Source organism: Podarcis pityusensis (assembly GCF_964106645.2).
Source record: "Podarcis pityusensis genome assembly, chromosome: 10".
Classification (NCBI taxonomy): domain Eukaryota; kingdom Metazoa; phylum Chordata; class Lepidosauria; order Squamata; family Lacertidae; genus Podarcis; species Podarcis pityusensis.
The window spans coordinates 385,428-410,576 of record NC_138035.1 but is presented as its reverse complement, the minus strand read 5'-3'; the positions used below and the strand labels follow the sequence as shown (position 1 = coordinate 410,576).

At 52.6% G+C, this 25,149-nt stretch overlaps 1 protein-coding gene across 3 annotated transcripts in view; it reads left to right on the top strand.

The window, feature by feature from the left end:
• PPP6R2 (protein phosphatase 6 regulatory subunit 2) overlaps positions 1-25,149 on the top strand; it is a 54,047-nt gene that overhangs the window by 9,825 nt on the left and 19,073 nt on the right. For all 3 annotated transcript variants that reach the window (XM_081022724.1, XM_081022726.1, XM_081022725.1), the window contains exons 2-18: positions 4,556-4,691; positions 11,138-11,383; positions 12,280-12,466; positions 12,960-13,097; positions 14,155-14,220; positions 15,455-15,567; positions 16,560-16,673; positions 17,177-17,303; positions 17,951-18,103; positions 18,249-18,467; positions 18,886-18,950; positions 19,924-20,039; positions 21,293-21,378; positions 21,526-21,606; positions 22,951-23,048; positions 23,933-23,990; positions 24,552-24,679. In XM_081022724.1, coding sequence (XP_080878850.1) covers positions 11,157-11,383; positions 12,280-12,466; positions 12,960-13,097; positions 14,155-14,220; positions 15,455-15,567; positions 16,560-16,673; positions 17,177-17,303; positions 17,951-18,103; positions 18,249-18,467; positions 18,886-18,950; positions 19,924-20,039; positions 21,293-21,378; positions 21,526-21,606; positions 22,951-23,048; positions 23,933-23,990; positions 24,552-24,679 — 1,976 coding nt within the window. In that variant the 5' untranslated portion in view covers positions 4,556-4,691; positions 11,138-11,156. The remainder of the gene's footprint in view (positions 1-4,555; positions 4,692-11,137; positions 11,384-12,279; positions 12,467-12,959; positions 13,098-14,154; positions 14,221-15,454; positions 15,568-16,559; positions 16,674-17,176; positions 17,304-17,950; positions 18,104-18,248; positions 18,468-18,885; positions 18,951-19,923; positions 20,040-21,292; positions 21,379-21,525; positions 21,607-22,950; positions 23,049-23,932; positions 23,991-24,551; positions 24,680-25,149) is intronic.

Below are 25,149 nucleotides of genomic sequence, written 5' to 3'. Positions count from 1 at the left end.
GCAAAAAAAATGAGAGGCACAAATACAAGATGGGGGACACCTGGCTTGAGAGCAGTACATGTGAAAAGGATCTAGGAGTCTTGGTTGACCACAAACTTGACATGAGCCAACAGTGTGACGCGGCAGCTAAAAAAGCCAATGCAATTCTGGGCTGCATCAATAGGAGTATAGCATCTAGATCAAGGGAAGTGATAGTGCCACTGTATTCTGCTCTGGTCAGACCTCACCTGGAGTACTGTGTCCAGTTCTGGGCACCACAGTTCAAGAAGGACACTGACAAACTGGAACGTGTCCAGAGGAGGGCAACCAAAATGGTCAAAGGCCTGGAAACGATGCCTTATGAGGAACGGCTAAGGGAGCTGGGCATGTTTAGCCTGGAGAAGAGGAGGTTAAGGGGTGATATGATAGCCATGTTCAAATATATAAAAGGATGTCACATTGAGGAGGGAGAAAGGTTGTTTTCTGCTGCTCCAGAGAAGCGGACACGGAGCAATGGATCCAAACTACAAGAAAGAAGATTCCACCTAAACATTAGGAAGAACTTCCTGACAGTAAGAGCTGTTCGACAGTGGAATTTGCTGCCAAGGAGTGTGGTGGAGTCTCCTTCTTTGGAGGTCTTTAAGCAGAGGCTTGACAACCATATGTCAGGAGTGCTCTGATGGTGTTTCCTGCTTGGCAGGGGGTTGGACTCGATGGCCCTTGTGGTCTCTTCCCACTCTAGGATTCTATGATTCTAGGATATTTTGCCCCTGCATGCATGCATCCCCTTACGCTTGTTAACGCTGCATCCGATTTATCATTTTAAGGCTCATTCGCCCAGTTTGGAGAGATCCTTTTGGAGTGCTTCACAGCCTGTTTTAGTTAAAAACAACCCTGAACAACTTGGTGTCATCAGCCAACTTTGCTAACTCATCTCCAGGAACAGCTAGAAAACACTTTGTCTCATGCTGCAGACTTGGGTTCAGAAAGCAAGCAACACCCAGAAAATCTCACTCACTGTCACCAAGAATGAGACCACAATGGCTTTCTTAGGGTTGCCATATTTCAAAAACTGAAGATCAGCACACAAAAGTTGTTGAGTTTTGGGGGGGGGGGGTTTGCAAAAAAAACAAAAACCTACTGATATGGGCTGCTGTACACTGAGTTTCCCTAGACATTTTAGCCGCTTTTATGAAATTCTGCCCAGATGCCATTTTTGAAGGCATTATTGCTTGGATGTGTGGCAGCCCTAGGTTTTCTTATCTGTTGCAAGAGATAAGAATATTTATTCTACTTACACTCCTCCCTCCATACACAAAATCAAACTTCAGAATGGGTAGCTAAACAGGAAGGGAACCCCCCACTATGCAAAAAACACCTCTTTTTTGTCATACTTTCCAGTCTGCTCCCCCACCCCCATGCTCAATCTGCATTCCTAGAAAAAAATGATGTAGCAGAATCCAAATAAAGGAGACAAACCTTTATTCTACCAAAGCAGCCAGCAAAAATATTATTTTGAGACGAAATGAAAGGCAAAGCAAGTAAAGAGGCACTGCTTTACTGCTCGAGAAGCAAGATCACCATTATAAGCCTTTTAAGTAATTAGCCAGCCCCCCTGCTCCCCCCAAGAGAGAAGCAATCCATTAATCCATTAACTTTGCAGCTGGTTTGTTTGCTTGCAAACAAAGGGGAGGGGTGAAAACCAGCTCCAGCTCCCCTCCCCTTCCCGTGGGAAAGAGCTGTTTGCTTACTTATGGAAATCGTACAAAAATGGAAAATGTTTCCCCCCTCTGTGCATCAGAGGCCTTCCTGAAAGGGAACAGTCAATCCTATCAGTAGCAAACCACACGACTGCAAATCTCAACTTGGTCTCTAGGTGGTGCTTCAGAGTCTCAAAAACCGACTGGCGCCCAGTTAATTTCGAACACTAGTGTCATGTTTTTGCGTCTTAAGTGTGTGGTCACAGCCTCCCCCCCCCCCCCCAGTTTTAATGGCATCTGATTGTTTTGGTGCATAATAGCATCAGGTAATGCAGATGCTATACAGGGCTCCTAATCCCTAGTTTATTTTTGTGAAGTTTGCACATTTCTTCTACTCACTAGTGCTGCTCACAGCCTACGGCTGTGACCAAGGACTTGGAAGGTGTTGGTGGGGCTGCCGTCCAGCTGACAGGGGGAGGTCATATTCCTGCATTTCAGTGCTGTGAGGTGAGCTACTGAGATGCTGTTCTGGGTCATGTCCAAGTTTCCCTTGAGAGGAAGTCCCACCCCTCCCTCCCTGGGGGCAGAAGTGACCCCCATTTCCGAGCAAGAGGCTCCTGACCCCAGCCCTCGCTTTCCTTCTGACCTTGAGGACCTTGACCAGTCCTTAGGCTGGTACAGTGGTACCTCTGGTTACAGACGCTTCAGGTTACAGACTCCGCTAACCCAGAAATAGTACCTTGGGTTAAGAACTTTGCTTCAGGATGAGAATAGAAATTGTGCGGCGGTTGGTGGGAGACCCCATTAGCAAAAGTAGTACCTCAGGTTAAGAACAGTTTCAGGTTAAGAACGGACCTCCGGAACGAATTAAATTCTTAACCCTGTACAGTGGTACCTCTAGTTACGAACTTAATTCGTTCCGGAGGTCCGTTCTTAACCTGAAACTGTTCTTAACTAGAGGCGTGCTTTTGCTAATGGGGCCTCTTACTGCCGCTGCGCCGCCGGAACACGATTTCCGTTCTCATCCTGGGGCAAAGTTCTCAACTCGAGGTAACTCTTCCAGGTTAACAGAGTTTGTAACCTGGGGTGTTTGTAACCTGGGGCGTTTGTAACTCGAGGTACCACTGTAGTTTGTTGAGAATAAGGCTTGAGAGAGCAAAAGGGGAAAGCAAGGGGGTGCATGAAGGAAAATTCAAATCTGCCTGCCTGAAGATGCAGGCTCCTTGTCTCCTCGCAAGCAAGCAGCCCAGCATCCTGGGACTTAGAGGGATCCTGAGGCTGGCAGCCTTCCATTCTGGATCCAGCTGGGCTCCGATCAATATGTTCTTCTGAGCAGCCGGCAGGACGAGAAGCCAGGAAAGACATTGTTGCCACGGTTGGGAAGTTGTGGGAGGGGGGACTCCCCACACCGCAATGGCTGCTGGATTGGCCCCATTTCCCTGCCTGGTCATGACAAGCTTTCCTTGGCTTGTGTATGGAGACTTGGCTGGACGTCCACGGCCGGCTGCCTCTTGGGAATGGGCCTTTGGCTGAGCTGGCTGGGGGCAGGCAGAGCCCAGCTCTCTCCCTGGGCTCAGGTCAGGAAGGGACAAGGAGGCTGCCCAGCCCTTTGCCCCACTGGCCTTTGGCGGTTTGTGGTGTGCCATTGGAAGTGACACTAGTGTGTATGTGTGTGTGTGTGTGTGTGTGCACGCCAGAGTATGTGAAGGGTTGAAATTCTTGTTCTTTGGGAAGGAAGAAGAGGAAGCGAAGGTTACAGGCCACGGCATATTGTGTTGGTAGTTCCACAGTGTCGTGTTTTGGCAGTGTGTTGAAACTGTTCCCTGTTCAGCATCTCCAGGTCTGTGCCCCCAGGTCACCAGATGTTGGCTCCGGCCCCCTTTGCTTTGTCTTCATTGCCTGGAAATAGCACCCAGCGCTGAAAAGAAGTCAGTGGCCTTGTGGAGAATCACCTCTCCTGAAGGGCCTCCATTAAAGGCCCCCGACTGGTTTGAGTTTGATGTGGTTATGGGGTACAGGTGGGTAAGCCAGGCTTCGGATGGGCCCCTGGGGGTTCAGCATGTTTGATTTGTGAGGTGGTGCCTTTTCTCTGACTCCAGCTTCAGGCATTCTTCGCTTCAGGTTCAGAGTCCTTCCAAGCGTGGGAAAGGGTTCCTGCTCCCACCTTTTTGCCGGAGCTCCCGTCCCTGGTGGGCTGGTGTATCACTCAGACTCAGAATCTGGCCTTTGGGGCCCTTTCTTATTGCATCTGTTACACTGTGTTTGCTGCTCTTTCCCCCACTGAAGAAGCAGGGCCTTAATTCCAGGTTTCCCTTCCCCAGCTGTCTGGACTGCTCAAAGGAAAACCCGGTCGAGGTCTGCTCCGAAATAGCGGAAGGGAGAGATGGATTCAGTTGTAGCCAGGCTTGGCCTCACGCAGTAATCCCAAAGAGGGATTTTGGGGACATTTCCTGGATTCCCTTTTGCCTCTTTCATGGAGCAGCAGCCCTTGCTGAATGCACTGTGCTTGTATTCTGGTGGTGTGAGGATTTTTGGAATGAGGGGAAGTGGCCTTTGGGTTTCCTTGACAACCTAGATCTTTTCTTTTGAGCGGCGTCAGGAAAACAAATGTGTGTTCTTCTCTTTTCACAGCAGAGTCTGCAAACTGAAGGGGGCTGTAAGGAAAGGCTCCCTCAATCCTTTGCTGAGACTTGGCTCTGAGTAAAAACGTACAGTGCAGAATCAGGCTGGGCATGTGGGAAAGGGCACCCCTGTCCATTTAGCCCCCCATCCCTGCCCTCTCGATATCTGGTGCGGTTCTTACACCCGGATGCCTTCTGCTTTGTTTGTGCTTTACAGTATTAATGACGTTTTCATTTCCTTCTTTTATTCCTCAGGCAAAAAGAGCAACTAAAGGTAAACTGAGATCAATGGAAGGTGTTCTCGAAGTGGAGTCCTCTTTTGAACCAAGAAGCCAGATGTACCTCTGTCTGTGGCGAAGGTCTCGATTTTGAAACAAGATTTGCACAAGAGGTAGGAGCTGTTGCTGGCTTTTCTTTATCGTTTGGCTTGTGGGCACTGCCAAGGAGCAGGCGAGGATGTCCATATTTGGTACAGAGGACCCTCAGAAGTGTGTGAAGGAGGAGCCTGGCGTGGGGTGCACGAGAAGTGCCTTTGGGATGAGGCCAGAAGTCCCTCTTGGTCTGCTTCTGGCATTGACTAGGAAGGTTCCCAGGAAAGCTCCCAAACAGGACTTGAGGAGGAAGGGGTGTGTGTGCTTTTGAACATGGCTTCTTTCTGCAGAGAGGGGTTTTGGCAAGCAGCTGTGACAGTCACAGTTTCAAGGCCTTGCCAGATCTTCTGGTCAGCTGCACTTCTGCCTGGAGCCACTAGCACTCTCAGAAACAAAACTCCCTGATGCCGCCAACTCTGGTAGGCTGCTGGCAAGTTGCTTTTCCCTTCTGAAAAGTCTAGCTCAATATATGGTCAGATCCAAATAGGATCTTATTAGTGTGCCTGTGTAGAAATCAGACAACCCTGTTCTGTTTGGGTATGTTTATCCTGGAAAGCTGAGAGGGAAGACGATAGCCATATTCAGACATCTAAAGGGCTGTCACGTGGAAGATGGAGCAAGCTTGTTTTCTCCTGCTCTGATGGATTCAAGTTACATGAAAGGCGATTCTGACTAAACATCAGGAAGAACTTTCTGACAGTTAGAGCCGTTTGGCAGTGGAATGGTCTCCCTTGGAAGGTGGTGGACTCTCCTTCCTTGGAGGTTTTTAAGCAGAGGCTGGACGGCCACCTGTCATGGGAGCTTTAGCTGAGATTCCTGCATTGTAGGAGGTTGGACTAGATGGCCCTTGGGGTCCTTTCCAACTCTATAATTCTGTGATTCAGTCTGTTTTGTCCTGAAAGAGTTGCAGCTCTCTTCAGATATAAAAGATCCCATAAAACAGCAACTAGCCTTCCTCAGTCCTCAGCCTCAGAGTCTGCAGGGGAAGCAGCACAGAAGTCAAAGCTGACTCAAAGCTCTGACCAGGGAGCCACTGCTGTTTCTTCAGCTAAGCAGCAGGCCTCAGGCACAAAAAAGTGGATGCTGGTTGGCATCCACGTGTAGCCTTGGCACTGAGAGGAAGCTTGGTGCTGGAGGTATGGATGGAAACTGCCTGGAGAAAATTGTGATCGTTTGATGTAACATTCGGGAAGAATTAAAGTCTTGAGCCTAAGTTAAAAGCTGCTTTGATGGCTTGTCTGTCTCCCTGAGCGCCGTTCTCCTGGTGCTTTCACATGCACTTCTGTCTATTCGGATCTGAGTTCCTCAAAGGAAGCTGCCACAGCTCCAGACAGCTTTTACCTTTCTTTATGTGGAGTTGCAAACCTGCCAGTGTTGGAGCAAAAAGGGCTCAGCGCCCAAATTCAGTTCCTGGCAACATCCCTGACACTGCCAGTCAGTGCAGGTGATGGATCCCTGTGGCCTAGCTCCATGTAAGGCAGCTTCCTCAGAGCATGGCAGGGCAGGGAATGGTGAGGGGTGCCCTCCCTGTGCCCATCTCTCCTGGTTGTCTGGGGGTCCTGGCTGGAGTCCCTGGTGGGAACTCAGAAGCGTCACAGTCGTTGGGACGAAGCAGCTTCCTTGCGGCTTTTCCCCTTTTTTGTCAGGGGATGTTTCATGCAGGCATCTGCTTGGACCCAGTGAACACAGGGTGCTGGACTGGATGGGCCCCTTCGGGCTTGATCCAGCCACAGGGCTCTTCTCAGGGTTTTTTTTTTTTTATATAAATATTTATTAAAGTTTTCACAATATTACAAAATGAAAAAGAAAAAAGAGAAAATACAAAATAAAAAATAGTTAAAAACAATTCCATCTTTTCGCCACGTATCTTTCATTTACTTGTTTCCCGGACCTCCTCATACCTCCCTTTTTTGTATTCCAGTTCAATTTATTAGTTCAGCAATTCCTTTCCCTCCTTATTTTATCCTGCTCTTTAATCTTAATATAGTATAGCATTAAATTTTTACCTGTTAAGAATCCAATTTTTTCATATTCTTTTAAAGCATTACAGCTAGAAACCACTTAACTTCAATCCAACATCATTCTAACATTCGTTAATTTTGCAGTATTTCTGTAAATAGTCTTTAAATTTCTTCCAGTCTTCTTCGGATTCTGCCAGTCATTTCCGCCAATTCCATGTAGTCCAGCTCTTCTCAGGTTCTTACCTATACATGCGCACAGCACTCAGTGTCGCGCCAAGAGGCTTTTTGTGACGTGGGAGGTGATGGAGCAAAGGATTTGCATGTGCATGGGAAGGCAGACGTCTGGGAGAACTCAGACTGTCTTCCAGTTGGATGTAGCTTAACAGGGACAAAGTCAGGCGGCCCCAGGAAATGTGATCCTTGCACAGGCTCAAAGGGAGCCCTAGGCCGTTGCTGGCGGCTGGTTGAGCATGAGCTAGAAGCCAAGAGGAAAGGCTTTGGGGGGATGTGGGCAGGGCAAGTGCAGGCCAAACCTGGCAGGCACATCTGTCTGACTTGGGAGGGTGGGGGTGCAGGCAGGATGCAGTCCCCCCCTTTTTCCAGCATTGCAGGGGTGGGGGACCTGCTCTTGGGTAAGACCCAATGACTCTGCTGAGACTCGCAGCTCAACCCCATGCAGGGTTCATCCTGCCAAAGCCCTTTCATTTCAGCTGGCCTCATTCTGCATGCCATTGGGCTCCTTATGCCATAGAAAGCAGAGGGTCCTTGAGCTTGTTAGGAGGTTCTAGCAGGGGAGCGCAGCTATCATATACCCTTGACCGAAGAACGGTACACTCCTTCTATCTGGGATGGTCGTCCTCTTCCACCAGGTTGACAGCAGAACTCCTTTGCAGCCCTTGGTTGCTTGCTGACTTTTCTTTTGCAGCCCCGTTGCAAAGAGCGGTGGGGCTGAGGCTGCTGCCCCTGTGTGTTTTGCAGTGGGGGGTGCTGTAGGGCTGCAGGATGGCCAGAAAGCTCTCGGCGGAGGGGGATATACTGCTGGTGAAACCGCCATCGCTCTCTGCCCTGGCAGAGAGAGAATAAAGCTGAATTAGTGAAGTTCCAATACAGCTTGTTCTTTCCTCTGCTTCTTCAAACTGCTTGGCTGAGGAGCGTGCTGCTTCCCTCGCCTCAGCCAAGCAGTTTTATGGAGCCCCTGACCCAGCGGTAGGATGGGGGCTCTCTTAAAGTGCTCCCCCTCCCATGCCAGTGAAGGCAGAGGGAGCGTGGCCAAGGAGCCCTTGCTGCTCCACTGTGAGTGGAAGGGGAATCGGGGCTGGCTTCACTGGGGACAGGAGCCTTTCCGTCCACCCCACTCCCGGCTGAGCAGCTGGCTGGGGCCACCTGTATTGGCAACAGCCTGCAAGGCGCTGGGGTGAAAGCACCTCAGCTTCCACCATGAGAGCTGCAGCAGTTTATCCTGGCATCTCGCTGGCTGGGGCCAGTGCAGCTTTTTTCAACATCATGGTATATCGCCAAACTGCAATGTTTGGCTGGGATACACTACAACATTACCCAGCCTTAGTGTCCGGGCTGAACAATGCGGGTGGAGACACTCCTTCAGGTACGGTGGTTGCTTTCCTCACGAAGAGAAAGAGAGTCTAATTCGAAAATAATTCAAAAGAGAGAGTGTCTTAAACTCTCCCATTTTCTCCTGACATTGAGCAGAAGTTAAACATCTTCCCTCGTTTAGTCCTTAAACATATTGTCTTCTCCATAATCATCCATCTCTTGAACTCCATTATTCACTTTTGCGTCAAATCTTACTGTTGCAATAAGTGAACTGCCTGGGAGCAGCACTCTCTTTAATTTATCCCACCTCTATATTCCAGTGATGCTCCCTTAATCAAATTTAGAAGACTTTTTCCTTAACCACAGAGGAGATGGAGAAGGGATTTAGATTCATGAAGACGAGGGCTGCTGCCTTCAGGGGACTCCCAAGTGGTGGGCTCAGGCTGTCCTTGGAGAGATGCAAAACACAAAAATAAATACCATAGTAACACAAAAAATACACCCCCCCCAAAGGCCACAGATTGTTTAATCAGTCCAAGCCTAGGGAAAAGAGGAACGTTTTTGCCTGTTGCCTAATTTGTAAGGATGGTGCCAGGTGAGCCTCTCTGGGAAGAGCATCCCACAAAGGGGGAGCCACCACAGAAAAGGCCCCTTCTCATGTTGCCACCCTGCTTGGGGTATTGCGGATTTAAAATGCCTGCTCCATTTTCCTGTTAACCCCAAGCAGCCAATAAATACACTGAAATGTAACTGAAAATAAAGACTGTGTAGCCTCTGTAAACACAGGAAGAGGGTCACCAGAGTGGGGGTGGGGGGGCAAGAACCAAATCCTGCAGGTCCAGGGGCTCCATTTCCAGCTCATAGGCAATGTTGCAGGAGACCCTTTTTAGAAAAAGGGGGGGGGGGTTGAATTATAGTAATTGGTTATGTTTGTACAGGTTACATATCCTAGTTTGCAAAGAGAACAAAATATCTGGTGAAAAACCTGAAGAACCTTTCTTCTGCTCAAAGGTGATAGATCTCGAGTCAGCTTGACTTGAGCTGAACGGCATCTGGTCCACCGCTGCCCTGCTGCCTAGGATTGTTTTACAGCAAGAAACGTGTCCCCTTCCACCCGCAGGCCCCAAGGTCATTTATGTAGGGAAGAAATGTTAAAAGCCACCTGCAACTAAAGATCCCTCAAGGATACATTTCCTGCTGTAAGATTATCTCTACTGAACAACAAGCAGTTGAGACTCACCTGGTGAGTGTCTGCCAAACGCAGCCTGAAAGAGTCTAAAAGAGTCCTAGCTGGGGGCCAAAAAGCCGTTGGACTAGGAGCCAGGCCTCTCGCCCTCAGGAAAGTGTTTCAGGACGAGGAATCCCTGCCGAAAAGCCCTTTCTCACTTGGCCACCTTGCACACACCCCTTGGAAAAGGTTTATGCAGCCACCCCGTGAGATGGCAGGGGGCCAGTTCTGTTGTGTCCCTCACTAACGTGGTGCTTTTCAGAGTATCCTAAGCTGAGGGAGCCAGCCTACACCAAGGAGTGTCCTGCCTGAATTATGCTGGGGGGGGGGGTGCAAACTGTTTGGACTTCATTTCACTTGGGAAATATTGCAGGAGCCAGCATTTTCTTGATGGTTGCCAGAAGACTGGATGTGCTCCCTTCTTCTGAATCATCCGTTGAATTTGGAGTGAAAATCTACCTGCAGCCATGTTAATAGTGGCTGCAAGAGGGGGTGAGGGGCAGCCCGGTCAGCTCCCGGGGCCCGGGGGTCAAAACGCAGCTGAAGAGTGTTGCAGCACGGAAGTGCAGCCTGACTGGATGGCTGGCAGCCTGACTCCTCTGGGGGCTGTTGGGTTTTGCACAGTCCTTGAAAAAGGCCGTCTGCCACACCAGTGACCTGCGTGTCGGTGGAGGGAGGGAGCGCTTGGTCTTGCTAGGACTGTGTGGGAAACGAAAGAGGAACCTCTAACCTGAGGAGAGCTCAGCTTTAGCAGGGGCAGGAGAACGTCGGGACTTGGCACCTGCTGACCGCAGCCCCCCACAAGGGTCTCCTGATGTTTGTGGTCAAGGCTTTAGCTTTTAACTTGCTTTTAATTTGTTAGGATTTTGCTGTATGATTTGTTTTTCTGTATTGTTGTAAACCGCTGTGATTTATTTCTGTGATACAAGCAACATATAAATACAGTGGTACCTTGGTTCTCAAACACCTTGGTACTCAAACACTGGAAATGCGGAAGTAAGTGTTCCGGTTTGCAAACTTTTTCTGGAAGCCATACGTGCTCCATTTTGAGTGTTATGCTTCCGATCTGAGTGCTACACTTCCGTTTTGAGTGTTACACTGAGCTCTGTCTATTTATTTTGCGTTTTTGTTTTTGTGGCTCTTTTTGTTTTGTTTTTGGGACTGTGTGGAACCCAGTTCAGCTACTGATTGATTGATTGATTCTGTGACTGCAGTACATCATTTATTGCTTTCATTTTATGGACCAGTGGTCTCATTAGATAGTAAAATTCATGTTAAATTGCAGTATTAGGTGTTGTTTTTAAGAGTCTGGAATGGATTAATCTATTTTGCATTACTTTCTGTGGGAAAGCGCGCCTTGCTTTTGGAAAGCTTTGGTTTTGGAACAGACTTTCAGAACGGATTAAGTTTGAGAACCAAAGTACCACTGTATTTTTAATAAATAAATAAAATCAACAAGGGAGCTCCGTAGGTAGAGGCTGTTTATAACCCATTTCCCCATAGCCTGGACTCCTGCCCAGTTAGCAGAAGATGGAGTCTCTCCAAGGGGCGGGCTCGTCTGTTCCCCGGTTTCCCCAGAGTGCATCTGTTCCTGTGGGATTCTCGGGCCCTGACCCAGGCCTTCACAGAGCCTTGCAGGGAAAGGGGGACATGGGGAACTCTTCTGGCGTAGCCTTATGCTGACAGTGCTGCTGCTGCTGCTGCTGCTCTCTCCGGCTCCTTGCAGGTCGGTGCTCACTCTCACCATGTTCTGGAAATTTGACCTGAACACCACGTCGCATGTTGACAAGCTGCTGGACAAGGAGGATGTGACTCTGCTCGAGCTGATGGACGAAGATGACATCCTCCAGGAGTGCAAAGCGCAGAACCACAAGCTGGTGGACTTCCTGTGTCAGCAGCACTGCATGGAGGAGCTGGTCAGCCTCATCACCCATGAGCCCCCACTGGACATGGACGAGAAGGTCCGCTTCAAGTAGGTACCCGGCCCTGAAAGTCCTGCCAGCTGGCAGCGAAGGGGGGGGCGTGGCCTTCCTGATAGGGCCCTGTGGCAGAGCGGGGGGAGCCGTTCGTTCCTTTGCATGCAAGCTTTATAGAGCGCTTTTCAGTAGTCCCTTCCCAGGTAGTTTGCAATGAAACAAAACAATAATAAAACCCCAAAGCCAGTTGTTTTCACAAAATGACATGCACATAAAAATAATGGAGGCAACAAAGCAAGCCAGCAGCACATGAAGAGACAGATCTGTGTGTGTATCTAGAGGGCGAGGGCATCCAGCGATGTTGGGGCTGTCTCTGAAGAGGCCCTGTGCAGACAGCAAAGGAGCTCAGAGCCTGAAGGTAGCAGAGTCCCTGGGCCAGAAGGACGCTCCGCTCTGCCAGGGAAGCTGGGATCCTGATGCATCCAGCCAGCGCCAGCTGCTCTCTTTGGATGGCGCCTTGGCAGAGAGGCTTTGGAGCCATGGAGGCTGATGGGGGGAGCTCTGAGGGATCCGAGGCAGGGATGTTGCCCTGGCAGTCTTGCCACCCCAAGCATAGCCCTGCTTATCCCAGAGGAATTGCCATTCACATCACCCGTCCCGAGAACTTCCAAGAGGCAAGTTCCATTTTGTGAACCGGGATTTATGCTGGCAGACAAACCGCTTCCTCCATCAACTCCCGTCAGGAGTTGGCTCTGGTCGAAGCTCTATAGGGGCTGCATGTCCAGCTGCCCCTAGTTTGAGATGGCTGCCTTTCACATTTCAGGGCAGAGGTGGTTGGGGTGTGTCTGGAGCCTGCTGGCATCCCTGGTGGGTCTCTGCATGGCTGCCTTTGGGCTCTTGGCACCAGCGGCAGCAGCTTCCCAAGCTCCTGGCTTTGGCTCTGTCCCTGCAGGTACCCCAACACAGCCTGTGAACTGCTGACGTCTGATGTGCCGCAGATCAACGACAGGCTCGGAGGGGACGAGGCTTTGCTGAACATCCTCTATGACTTCCTCGACCATGAGCCACCCTTGAACCCTTTGCTGGCCAGTTTCTTCAGCAAGACCATCGGCAACCTCATCGCCAGGAAGACAGAGCAGGTCAGGCGAAGTCTCCCCTCTTAGGCTCAGCCTGCCTCCTTTGGGTCTTGACTGTTTTTTGGGTGGCAGCTGAGGGTTAATTCACAAGGCTGTCTCTAGCTAGCTACAGTGGTACCTCGCAAGACGAATGCCTCGCAAGACGGAAAACTCGCAAAACGAAAGGGTTTTTGGTTTTTTGAGTTGCTTCGCAAGACGATTTTCCCTATGGGCTTGCTTTGCAAGACGGAAACGTCTTGCAAGTTTGTTTCCTTTTTCTTAAAACCGTTAATACAGTTGTGACTTGACTTCGAGGAGCAACTCGTAGCACGTGGTGTGGTAGCCTTTTTTGAGGTTTTTGAAGACTTTGGTGATTTTTGAAGCTTTTCCAAAACTTTTCCGACACCGTGCTTCGCAAGACGAAAAAAACCGCAAGACGAAAAAACTCGCGGAACGAATTAATTTCGTCTTGCGAGGCACCACTGTATCTTTCTGATCTGTCTATTTTTTTCTTTAGGTAATTTCATTTTTGCGGAAGAAAGCCAAATTCCTCGACTTGGTACTGAAGCATATCGACACGTCTGCCATGATGGACCTCCTCTTGCGACTCATCAGCTGCGTGGAGCCGGCTCCGCTGAGGCAGGAAGTGCTAAATGTGAGGGCTGCTCTTGGGCTCAGAGGGTGTAGAAGTGTAGAGTTGGGAGGGACCCCCGAGGGTCATCCAGGGCAGGGCAGGAATTGAGGCGCCAGTGTTCCTGGCCTCCTTTGCTTTCTCTCTGCTGTCAGGCTTGGCCTTGACCTCGTAGGGAGCTGAGAAGAGCAGCTCTGCAAGGCTGTTCTCCACTGGCTCCTTCGGATGCTGGAGGCTCCGTCCGCGTCCCTTTGCCAAGGCCAGGCTGGCCTGGAAGCAGAATGGCCATGTGACCTGCGCTCTTTATTTATGGAAGTGTTTAGGTGCTGCCAGTTCATACCGTCTTAGCAATGTGCAGCGGGATAGACAAATTATGAACGACCATAAATACAGAACAAAAGGAGTCAAGTGAAGGGCTGGTCAGGAAATTCAAATGGTTGCCCAGGCCTCTCTTCATAAAAAGGCCTTGAAGTGAGGCTGCCTGCCAGCTCTCTGCTGGGGAAGGACTCTTCTTGTGCACTTGCTGTTTCCAGTTTGATCTCTTTAAGAAATGGAGACCATAATCTCTGCAGAAACACCTCAGTTGGCTCCTCTTGGGCTTTGTACAGTCATACCTCGGAAGTCAAATGTGGGTCAAAAATTTTGGCTCCCGAATGCCACAAACTCGGAAGTGAGTGTTCCTCTTTGTGAACATTCTTTGGAACCTGAACGTCCGTCGTGGCTTCCACGGCTTCCGATTGGCTGCAGGAGCTTCCTGCAGCCAATCAGAAACTGCGTCCTGGTTCCCAAATGTTTTGGAAGTCGAACAAACTTCCAGAACAGATCCCATTTGACTTTCGAAGTGCAACTGTATTCCACTGCCTCCCTCCCCGCCACGGCTTCTGAAGGAACTGACCTGGCCAGAGACCTGAACCTGCTATTTTCAGTGCGGAAAGTGAAGCTTCATCTGGAGGGCAGAGAGAAGCCAGCTCCAGACTGGCAGGGCCATGAAGGGAACTCCCCCAGCCCCTGGGCCTGGTGGTGGGCCACGCAAGGGCGACTTTCTCACTGGCGCTGCTTCCTCTTCTCTCCTTCCCTGCAGTGGCTGAATGAAGCACAGATCATCCAGCGGCTCGTGGAGCTGATCCGTCCCGACCAGGATGAGGATGTGAGTGGAGCCTCCTGTCGTGGGTCTCTCCAGCTCTGTCTCAGAGCATCTTAGCAGAAACCTTTCCTTTGTTCTGCTTAAGCTCTGTTGCAAGGAGAACCTACCGAGACATTTTGCCAGTGAGCAGTGGGAGAGGGTGGGCAGGAAGCTCTGGGCAGTGCCAGTGTAGAATGGTCAGCTATGGTGTCGATGCTTAATTGTGGAAAGGAAAAAAGGGCCTGGCACTTCTGTAGAGGTTCCTGAAAGGAAGAGAGCGGCTGCCTCCTGGGTCCCAGGCAGGGCCAGTCAGCACTGCCATCGCTGCTCTTCAGTGCTGGGAGGATGAGGAGCCAGGCAGTGCCCTGCTTGCCCCCCGCACCCTCCCCCCTCTGTGCCATCTGGTCTGCTTCCCCCTTTGGGTGCTAAGTTTCAAAATTTCACACACCCATTAGCATCTCTTGTGGCCTTTGGCTCAGGTCCACCCAGTGTTGAGCCGCAGCCTCTTCAGAGAGCTTAGAGTGGGCCGGCCGGCCTCAGTCCCACAAGGGAGACTCTGCCACCTTGCTGCCAAGGATCTGCTTTTGCTTTGGCCTGGGGTGTCCTGTCCAGGGACTACACTCCCCACGGCCTGAAACGGGTGGGGAGCAGGGGACCCTCCTGACAGTAGTATGGGTAGGGAGGGTGGGATTTAACATCCATGAGCACTTGGGGGGGGTGACAGGTTCCTCATCATCGAGTGAAAGGGCCTGATCCTGCTCTCCACCCTCTGGGAATCCTCTGATTTTGAGGCAGCCCAATCTGGGGTCATTGTGCCTGTCCTTATAATAATAATTTATTACTTATACCCCACCCATTTGGCCGGGCCACTCTGGGTGGCTCCCAAGAGAATATGAAAACATGATAAACCATCACACATTAAAAATTTCCCTTAGTGGAGCTTTTAAGCTGAGAGGTCAAGGGAGTGTGTTGATGTGTTAGGGCAGACCCACTCCTGGGCACAGAAGGCAGGCAGGACTTCTTTTCAAGCAGGCCCTCAGTCTGGAACTCCTCACCTTTAGAGTCATTTCCTGCTGTGCTGCACCATCTTCACAGCTTTAGCCCAGAAGGGAAGCTCAGTCAAGAGGGGGCCACTGGCCACCTCCCTCCATTTCCAGGGCTTTGGGGTTCTGCGTTGCTGTCAGCTGCCCGGCCCCCTTTTCTTTGAAGGCTGAGAGGAGACCCCTTTTGCCACCACTGACTCGTCTCCTGTTTGCAGAGGCAGTCCAACGCTTCCCAGACCTTGTGTGACATCATAAGGCTCAGCAGGGACCAGAGCAGCCAGTTCCAAGAGGTGGCTGAGCCCGACCCACTTCTGGCAGCTCTGGAGTCGTAAGTACAGCAGACAGAAGCCGGGGGGGGGGGGCTGGGAGCACCAGGGGCTGCTCTCGGCCGCTTTCTTGTGGATGTTCATAAAAGGGTGTTGAGGTTTTCCTCAGCTGGACAGAGCAGGCAGGCATCTCCTTGATTTTTTTTAAAAAAATAATTTATTATTTATACCCCACCCATCTGGCTGATGAGGAGCACAGCTTCCAGGGGACTGGACCTGATTTGGGTCTCACAGCTCGGCTCCCTTCCTGTGGAGATGTTGTGTTAGAATCAGAGAACTGTGGAGTTGGAAGGGGCATCTAGTCCAACCTCCCACAATGCAGGAATCTCAGCGAAAGCAGTCGTGGCAGATGACCATCTTCCATGTGACAGCCCTTCAGAGATTTTTTTTTGTTAGAACGTTTATCAATTTTCCAATAAAAAACATCCAATTAACATATCAAATCGTAATCCAATAAAAATAAAAATATATATATATTTTTAAAAATCAAATTATCTTCTGCATTTAATTCTAATTGTGCAACTTCCCACGGTCTGAATGTCAAAGCAACTCCAAGTCTCAGTCCTGCCTCTCACAATATTTCCATATTGCCCTTTGGAGATTTCAAAGTTAGTGTGATGTCGTGTCTGGAGGGTTGGACTTAGGAGGCCGAGGGTCAAACCTGTACTCAGCCAGGAGCCTCACGGGGTAAGCCTTGGGCTTTCCTCCTTTCACAGCCTGGCCCACCTCGCAGGGGGGTTGTTGAATATCAGCGTCCACTGCTTAAGAAGGCTGATGACCCAGCTGCAGCCAGGGAGGGGGGAGAGGAGGGGGAGCAGTGCCCAGCCAGGCAGCCCCCCCCCCATTCTCTGGGCAGGCTGTGCTAGGTTGGAAGCCAGGGATGGGGAGGGGGCCAAGGCATAGATGTTTGTTTGGGGAAAACGTTGCTGCATCCTGACTTGTGGATTCGGGACCCCCTTAAAAATGGTCTCTAACTTTTCCTTGGTGTTTCCAGGCAGGAATGTGTGGAGCAGCTTCTGAAGAACATGTTTGATGGTGAGCAGACAGAGAGCTGCCTTGTGAATGGGACTCAGGCTCTGCTGACGTTACTGGAGCCGAGGCGCACTAGGTAAGCTGGTTTGGGGGCCGACCAGATGCATCGTAGCAGAGACTTCAGGGTAGAACGTAGACTCTTGGGCGCCTGGCCAGGCGGTTGACGAACGCTTGCTTAAAATAAATAAGCGAAGTACAGGAGAGCCCAACTTATGACTGATTTACTCAGATGATTGCAACTTTGTGAGAGTGGCAGGAAAATAGGTAAATAAACGGAGAGCTTGTGGGGAGGGAATAGTTGGAAGGAGCCGTCCAAGATCTCGCATGACCTGCCCAGAGCCTGGGAAGCAAGATGGAGGAAGCTATTTCTGCCTTGGGTTTTCCTGCTGCTGAAAGGGTTCTGGGAAGGTTGTGTGAGGCCTGTGGGAAGGTCATGGGAGGTCCGTGCAAGACCTCACATCTTGTGAGACATGCTGACAGTGGAGGGTCTGCTTTCCTTGGCGCCGGAGGAGCAGGCCCGCTTGTGTAGGGCTCTCCAGCTCCCGAGTCTTGAGCCGGGTTTGCCTCTTCCCCCCGCAGCGTGGAGGGGCTGGTGGACTCTTTCTCTCAGGGATTCGAAAGGTCTTGCACTGTCAATAGCAGCATCCTGGGTGGCATTGAGCCGCGGCTGAAGGACTTCCACCAGCTGCTGCTGCACCCGCCCAAGGTAGGGAGATTCTCCTCCCCCCCCCCCCGCTTCTCCTCAAACCCTTCTTCAATCTCCCCAGGAGGCTGTGTGTCTAAAGATATAGATGTACGGTGTGTATCGGTGATGGTGGGATCCATCAGATCCAGTTAGTACTTCGGTAATCAGAGGGGAAATCCAGGAAGCATTGGGGGATTGGGAATCTATTTTGCTCAGACTTGAGCTTGGTTTGTGGAATTTTTAATTTTCACCAAGGAGACACAAAACGAAATGGCTTCTGTTTTGGGATTGGAAGAGGACAGAATCTTTTGAAGTGCATGGGACTCTTCATCAGGTGGAAACCTGAAAGCTTGCATACTTCTGCAGCAGCTCACATCAGTCCTATAAAAACCACTGCCATCCCTGTTACGCATTTCTTGGGTGAAGGGCTGAGTGCAGGTTCTGTGCAGGCAGGCGGCTGCTTCGTCTCCCCAGAGGAGAGAGCGTGGCTTCTGCCTCCATCCAATGCACCCTGTTAAGGATTCCTGCAGCTTTGTGCTCTGCTGTTCTGACCACCAGCCCCCTTGCTGTGGGGTGCAGGGCAGGGGACAGGAGGAGCTGAGGCTCTCTGCGGGGGCGTCATGTTGGTCTGGCCTGAGAAGCCCATTTTGTCTCTCTGCTGGCGGCAGGCGGCCTCCATTCTGACGACCATCGGAGTCTTGGAAGAGCCGCTGGGCAACGCTCGCCTCCATGCTGCCCGCTTGGTCGCTGCCCTTCTGCACACCAACACACCCAGCATCAACCAGGAGCTGTGCCGGCTCAACACCGTGGAGCTGCTGCTGGTGAGGAGCGCCTCGGGGGGGCAGGGAGAGGTCGCTGGGCGGCAGAGGCTTCAGCTTGGCCTCCAGGGCTGTTCGGTGGGGGTGGAGGGAACGCACTTCCTCCATGGAAGAGCTTTGCTCACTGGCCTCCTTGATTTTGTTCCAGGACCTGTTTTTTAAGTACACGTGGAATAATTTCTTGCATTTCCAAGTGGAATTGTGCATCGCAGCGATCCTGGCGCATTCTGTGAATGAAGGCAAAGTGGCCCCAAGCGAGGCGGAAGAGAAGGAGGGAGCGGATGGGAGCGCAGCCTCGGGGAACTCAGAAGCCCCGGAGAACAGCAGCAGCAGCAGCTGCCGTCCCGAGAACATCATGGTGACCCATGTAAGGAGGCTCATAATCCCAGCCAGGACAGGCTTCCCCAAGCCCCATCCACACAACGCCTGCTGCCCTCGGAGCTTGTCTGCCGGCATCCAGGGCGAGTGGTTCAAGGCCCTGGGGCAGAACCCCCGTCTTGCCAAAGGGGGCGGCCAGAGCAGACGAGCCCATTGGTGGCACCTCTCTTGGCTTGCTCCTGGCACCTCCTGGCCAGGCGGGAGGTCTGTGTTGCTGGGTGGGTTCAGTGGGGTGAGAGGCCCTGGGCGAGAGCGGTGCTGAGCCCTTGGAGAAATTGAGCTTCAGGGGTCTTGGGGGTGGAGAAGCCCCTGGCTGCTGTGATGGGGCTCAGGATTGGCCCTAGTGCTGCCTCTGCTCTCAGGGATAGCCCTGATGTGCCTGTCCCCCCCCCTTTTTTTCCTTCCAGCTGTTCCAAAAGTGCTGCCTGGTCCAAAGGATACTGGATGCCTGGGAGACCAACGACAAAATGCAGTAAGGCTCCTTCCCCTCCTGCTGGGGTCTTGGCTCTGCATGTTCCTCCAAAGAGCCCTGTCCCCCATGGCATTGGCAGTCCAGGGGACAGACAGGCCCAGAAGTGTCCGCACCAGCCGGCCACAGCCTCCTCAGCCGCAAGAAGGAGGCTGTGACATGCAAGCAGCCTTTGGTCAAGAGCTGATCTCCCCCTGGTGAGGGTCCCTCGGGTGGGTGCCTCACCTCTACGAGGTTAGCGAGGCCTTCCTGACACCCCTCAGTTCCTAACTAATGTGTCAGTGTTGATTCTGCCCTGGCTTAAGAGTGGCTGTCCAGGGTATCGTAGACTCTAAGAGCAGGCCTAGGCAAACTCGGCCCTCCAGATGTTTTGGGACTATAACTCCCATCATCCCTAGCTAACAGGACCAGTGGTCAGGGATAATGGGAGTTGTAGTCCCAAAACATCTGGAGGGCCGAGTTTGCCTAGGCCTGCTCTTAGAGTTGGAAGGGAACCCTAAAGGACATCTAGTCCAACCCCCTGCCCTGCAATACAGGAACCGCCGACCTTCCGATTGGCAAGCCCAAGAGGCTCAGTGGTTTCGACCACAGCACCACCCACAGCTCCCTTTTACAACACGAGTCAGTAGACGATGAGGGGCGTAGAAATGTGATATGTACTAGCAATAAAATAATCTCAACTAAAACCTCACGGACTGGGCCATCCAACCTCTGCTTAAAAACTTCCAGGGAAGAAGAGCCCATTCCACAGTTGAAAGGCTCTCCTCTTCGGAAAATTCTTCCTGGTGCAGAAGTGTTTCTCGGGGGGGGGGGTGTTCCCTTCCTGGACTGGAGATGCCCTTGGGAGTTCTGCACTCCAGGCAGGTGCTCTCTGCCCCCGAGCTGCTGCAGTCCTCCCAGCCCACGGGTGGCTCAGGCAGCAGCTGAGGAGAGACCTTCCCAACGTGGAGCCGCTCCTCACAGTTTATTTTTCCAGGGCAGAAGGCGGAATGAGGCGAGGCAACATGGGCCACCTGACACGGATTGCCAACGCAGTAGTGCAGAATACGGAGAAGGGCCCCGTCCAGACCCAGATCAGCGATTTTGTCCGAGGTAGAAGGAGCCTCTGGCGTCTCGAGCCCCTTCTCTTCGCAGAGCAGTCTGGCTGCCATCTGAGTGGGGGGTCTGGGGAGGGTGGCTCCCTCCCTCTAGTATCAGGGGTGCAGTCAGGGAGCCTGGGGGTGTCTGGAGAGGCCCCAGTGGCTTCCCGGCCCCAGAGCTGCCGCCTCCAGAACAGAGGGAGCCCAGCTGCTTCCTCCCTTCTGGGCGGCTGCAAGGCCTTATCCGTGGCCCCCGTCTTGGATGCTGAGGCCGTGGGCTGTGCCTGCACCCACAGACGCCTTTGTCCTGCTGGGTTTCAAACAACCCCACACCCAATTTGGAGCAGTGTTTCCAACCCCTTTCTGGCTGAGGGCCAGCCTGATCAGGACGGTTGGCTCCTGCCCAAAGCTGCAAGCCCTGAAGGGGCCCAAGGGTCATCTAGTCCAACCCCCTGCAGTGCAAGAGCTGCAGCGCCCGGATCCCCCAACAAGCCTCTGCTTTGCAGCCTCCCTTGAAGGAGAGCCCACCCTCTTCCCTTTCCAACAGGGGCTGCCTGCCTCCACTTTTCTCCTTGGTTTTGTTCCGCTTTTTCCTTACCTGCCCTTTCGTCATCTGGGGCTCCTACTGGGAGGGCTTTTCTTGTGACCTGCTCTGCAAACCCTTCAGAGGTGAAGAATGAGGCAGGAATGTGTGTGTGGGGGGGGGAGGATTGTGGAAAAAGGTTCCAGGTTCTCTTGGCTAAGGAGCTTCATGGGGTGACGGTCTGAGGAGCTGGTTGTGGTGGGCAGAAGGGACCCCATCCATCCCTCCTGGCAGAGGGCAGCCTTTGGGGTTTGGAGGAAGGCCGGTGGCTCCTGCTTTGCCCAGAGGGCAGAGGAGCCCTTGCCATGTGTAGCAAGCAGGGCGAGCAGGAATGAGGGGTCAGAGAGGCAGCAATGGGGCAGTGCCTGGGGGGGAAGGAGGCATGGGGAAGCACTTTGGGGTCCCTTTCTCCTGGCTCTGGTGGGGGGGGGCAATGTGTATTTGCTTCCTGACTCTGCCATCCACGTGACTTTAACACGAGGCCGAGCAGTGCTGTCGTCTTGTCCTGGGGCCCCAGCCCCATCTGGAGGGCTAGATAATGGGGGAGGGTCTCTGATAGTGGCCAGGCCGAGATTCCAGCCCCTTGTTGGCCAGGGACGCCCCACCCCCCGCAAGGAGCAGCACAGGGGTCTCCTCCACAGTCGGATCCCTAACCCAGGCCTGCCTCTCCTTTTCCTTTGCAGGGCTGCCTGAGGATTGCAGAGGACGGTGGGAGAGCTTTGTGGAGGAGACGTTGATGGAGGCCAACCGGAGGAATACAGTCGACTTGGTGAGCTTGCCCTCCGCTCCCTCTGGAGCCTCTGTTTTGGGAGGGTTCTGAGGATACCCTGAGCTGCCACGTGCGGGGCTCCCCAGCAGAGGAAGCTGGTTGTGCCCCCGCTGGCCTAGCTGCTCACCTTGGTCCTCTCCTTCGCAGGTGAGCACGCACCACCTGCACTCCTCCAGCGAGGACGAGGACGCGGAGGGAGCCTTCCCCAACGAGCTCTCTCTCCAGCAGGTAGGGTTCCTTCCAGGATGTCCTCTGGCTGTTGCTGTTACAGAGCTGTCCATTGGAGAGCCTGCTGTTGCCTGGCCAAGGGGGCGGCTGCATTGCAGGGGCTTGGACTAGACGACCCTCTGTGACCATTGGGCAGAGCTGTCTCTGAGGGCTGCCCAAGAGAATTGCTTGGGCTTTGCAGCAAGGAGGTGTCCTCCAGCAGGCAGGCAATGGAGGAGGCTCTTGCTCTGGGCATCTTCTCTCCCTGCTTACACCCAGGGGGGCCTGGGATGGTTCGTATCATTGCTCTGTATTTGTTGCATTCTCACCCAAGGAGCACAGGGTGGCATATGGGGCTCTCTGCCCCCAGCCCACCCCATCTCCTCATTTAAGCCCCACAACAGCCCTGAGAGGGGGAGTGCCTGCCGCTGCCATCGTAGTTTCCTTTTCGGTGCTGGGTTGAAGTCTTTTGTAGCTGGCTCTGGCCTTGTCGTGAGAATGTAATGCTGTTAGCATTTTTCTTTGGCATTTTATTTTATGGCTCCGCTGTGTTTGGATTTATTATGAGTTTATCTTGGTTGTTTGGCTGTGTTTCCTGAAGAGCAGGTTGAATAAGAATAATATAGTAACATAATTATTAACAGCAACAAAACGCCACATACCCAGAGCATCCCAATACAGGGCTTGGGCCTTCAGATGTCTGTGGAAGAAGGAAGTCTAATTCTCTCTCTCTGACATCTGACGGGAGGGTGTTCCACAGGGCGGGCGCCACTACCGAGAAGGCCCTACATAAACTGTGGCCCAAAGTGTGGCTTTTCCCACCTGGAAGGAAGCGCTTGGTCTTCCTCAGCCCAGGTGTTTCTCTGCAGCAGTCGCGGTGGCTGGGATTGGGACCGTCCTTGCGCTTCCAACTCCCACTCTGCTTTACAGCATAAAAATCATCCCAAATTGCTCCAATCCAGCTGTTCAAAGAGGCAGAAGCAGCACAGACAAGGTTTCTGAGGAGCACTAGAGCACCAGCCACTTGCTAGGCCCCAATGCTGGCTTGCAAGGCGGGGTAGAGGAGGACAAGGCAGGCCTCCCGTGGCAGGGAGTTCCACACCCTCAGTGTAGCTCCTCTCTCTGTGTCCTGGCTAGAAGCCACTCAGGAGAGGTGGTCTGTGAACATCTTGGCTCCCGCGAGGCGGGGGGGGGGGGCAGGCACGGAGCTTGAGCCTCCTCCTCCTCCTGTTCAGCGGCCCTGTTTGAGGCCTGGCCAGCGCTGGTCACAAAGGGGCTCCAAGCGCTGACTGGGGCGGCAGGGGGCTCAGCGCCGGTGCTGTGTAGATGGTGCAATAGCTGTTCTCCCCACCTCTCCCCTGCCAGGCCTTCTCGGAGTACCAGATCCAGCAGATGACGGCCAACTTTGTGGATCAGTTTGGCTTCAACGATGAAGAGTTTTCCGACCAGGATGACAACATCAAGTGAGTTCCCCCTCTGCCCCCTTGGTCTTCACCCCATGAGCAGGTCAGTCTCCCCGTCTGGGAAATGGAGCCAGGAAGCAGAGGGGCCTGAGGGAGGAGCTCCCCTTTCGGGCAGGGCAGGGCAGGGCAAGGCTTTCTCCTGGAGGTCACAGGGAACCCTGTGAGGGAGCACTTGAATCATTCACCCAGCCCTTCGTTCTGCTGTTTGTGGATCCCCCTTTGGCCCCCAGGAAAGGATGCTGTGCAATGAGGGGAGGCTGCCTGCAGGAAAGTGGAGGGGCAGGCAGCTGCAGGGACCAGTCAGAGCCGAAGAGCCCCCTTCCCCTTTGGGAAGCTTCTTTGTGAATGAAGACCTGGGTGAGGGGAGCAGCTTTGGACGGAGACCCCTGCAGCCCCCCTTCTCTGCAAGCGCACGGGCAGGTTTGCTGGATAATGATGATAATAATAATAATAATAAATTTTATTTATACCCCGCCCTTCCCTGCCATGACCGGGCTCAGGGTGGCTAACACCAAATATATGATACACTAAAAACAAAATCAAACAATTGATTAAAATACAGCTTAAAATTAAAACCAGGATGAAATTAAATGGCAGCCCACGAATCACACCCATAGGGGTAGGGAACATCAAGTGTTTGCCAGGGCCAGCTATCCATGCTGGTCCCCTATGAGCCGATAAAAAGACGTCCTCGATGCCCGGCCTTTTCCCCAAGGAGCTCAGGACAGGCTCTGTGGGGCCTCTCTCTGCCCTCCATCCTCGCAAGAGCCTGGTCTGGTCGGCCAGCCCATCCCCTCTGAAGAGCCGCTTCCTTGCTCGGGGTCCCTGAGGTGGGAGCTGCTTCCAGCCCCCTCCCAATGGGCTTCTTTCTCCCTCTTTTCCAGTGCACCTTTTGACAGAATTGCGGAGATCAACTTCCACATTGATGCCGACGATGACAGTGTAAGCAGCTGGGCTGGGTGTGTTTGGGCATCTCTGTCTGTGTCGGTCGGGGGAGCCACTTTACGGGGCTCCTTGCTCCGCTTCACGGCCGCTCTCTTGCCATCTGCCCTGCCCCCAGTGCTGCTCAGCACCTCCAGTGAAGCCGCTGGGCCACGTTGCCAGGCGGTTGGGGCAGCAGTGCCACCAGCATGTGGGCATCACACACAGCTTTCCCTCTCCTTGCCACCTCATGAGGAGTCTGCTTGTGCAGCGCAGAGGGAATGTTCCCTGGGGAGGATGCTGTTCCCTGGTGCCGCCTCTGTGAAGGCAGGAGGCCGTCATGGCACAGAGCGGGGAGAGGATGCACAGCATCCCACGATGCCCTCCCTTTGCTCAGTTCACATGCTTCCGCACCAGAGACTTGGGGCAGCCACTCTGGGGCCCCTGGTCACCATCTCTGTTTGGCGCCTTCCTGGGCGCTTGGACTGAGAGGCGCAGGCCCAGAGCTGGGCAGGCGATGGCAGCGGCAGCTTCTCTGGAAGCCCCTCGAATCCTGACCCTCCGTCTCCCCCTTTACTGCAGCCCAACGCATCCCTGTTTGAAGCCTGCTGCAGCGAACGAATCCAGCAGTTTGATGACAACGAGGAAGAGGAAGACATCTGGGAGGAGAAGGAAATCAGCTACACCGCCCAAGTCAAGTCCAGGACGCGGTAAGGGGGCTTTCCGCCTCTCCTTAGGTCTGTCCAAGGGGCAATAGGATCATGGGGTTGTAGGATTGGAAGGGGTCCCAGGGGTCATCTAGTCCAACCCCCGTAATGCAGGAGTCTCAACTACTAAAGCATCCATGACAGATGGCCCCCCAACCTCTGCTTAAACACCTCCAGTGAAGGAGCGTCCACCACCTTCCCTATATGTGATGGAGGGACCTCCTATTTGCTTTTGGTGACTGAAGCACAATGGACAATACGATACAATAATCGTTATTGTCATTGTCCCATACAGAACAACAAAATTAAAAATCTACATCAGACATTCAGAAACCAACAAGTCTGCTATCCCAGCCTGGTTAGCCCCCTAAAAACTCTGATACCCCATAATTAAATACAATATGCTCCCACAGAGACTACCTTACACTGCGTTTAAAACCAAAATTTTATTTGGATAGAAACTTTCTCAGGCG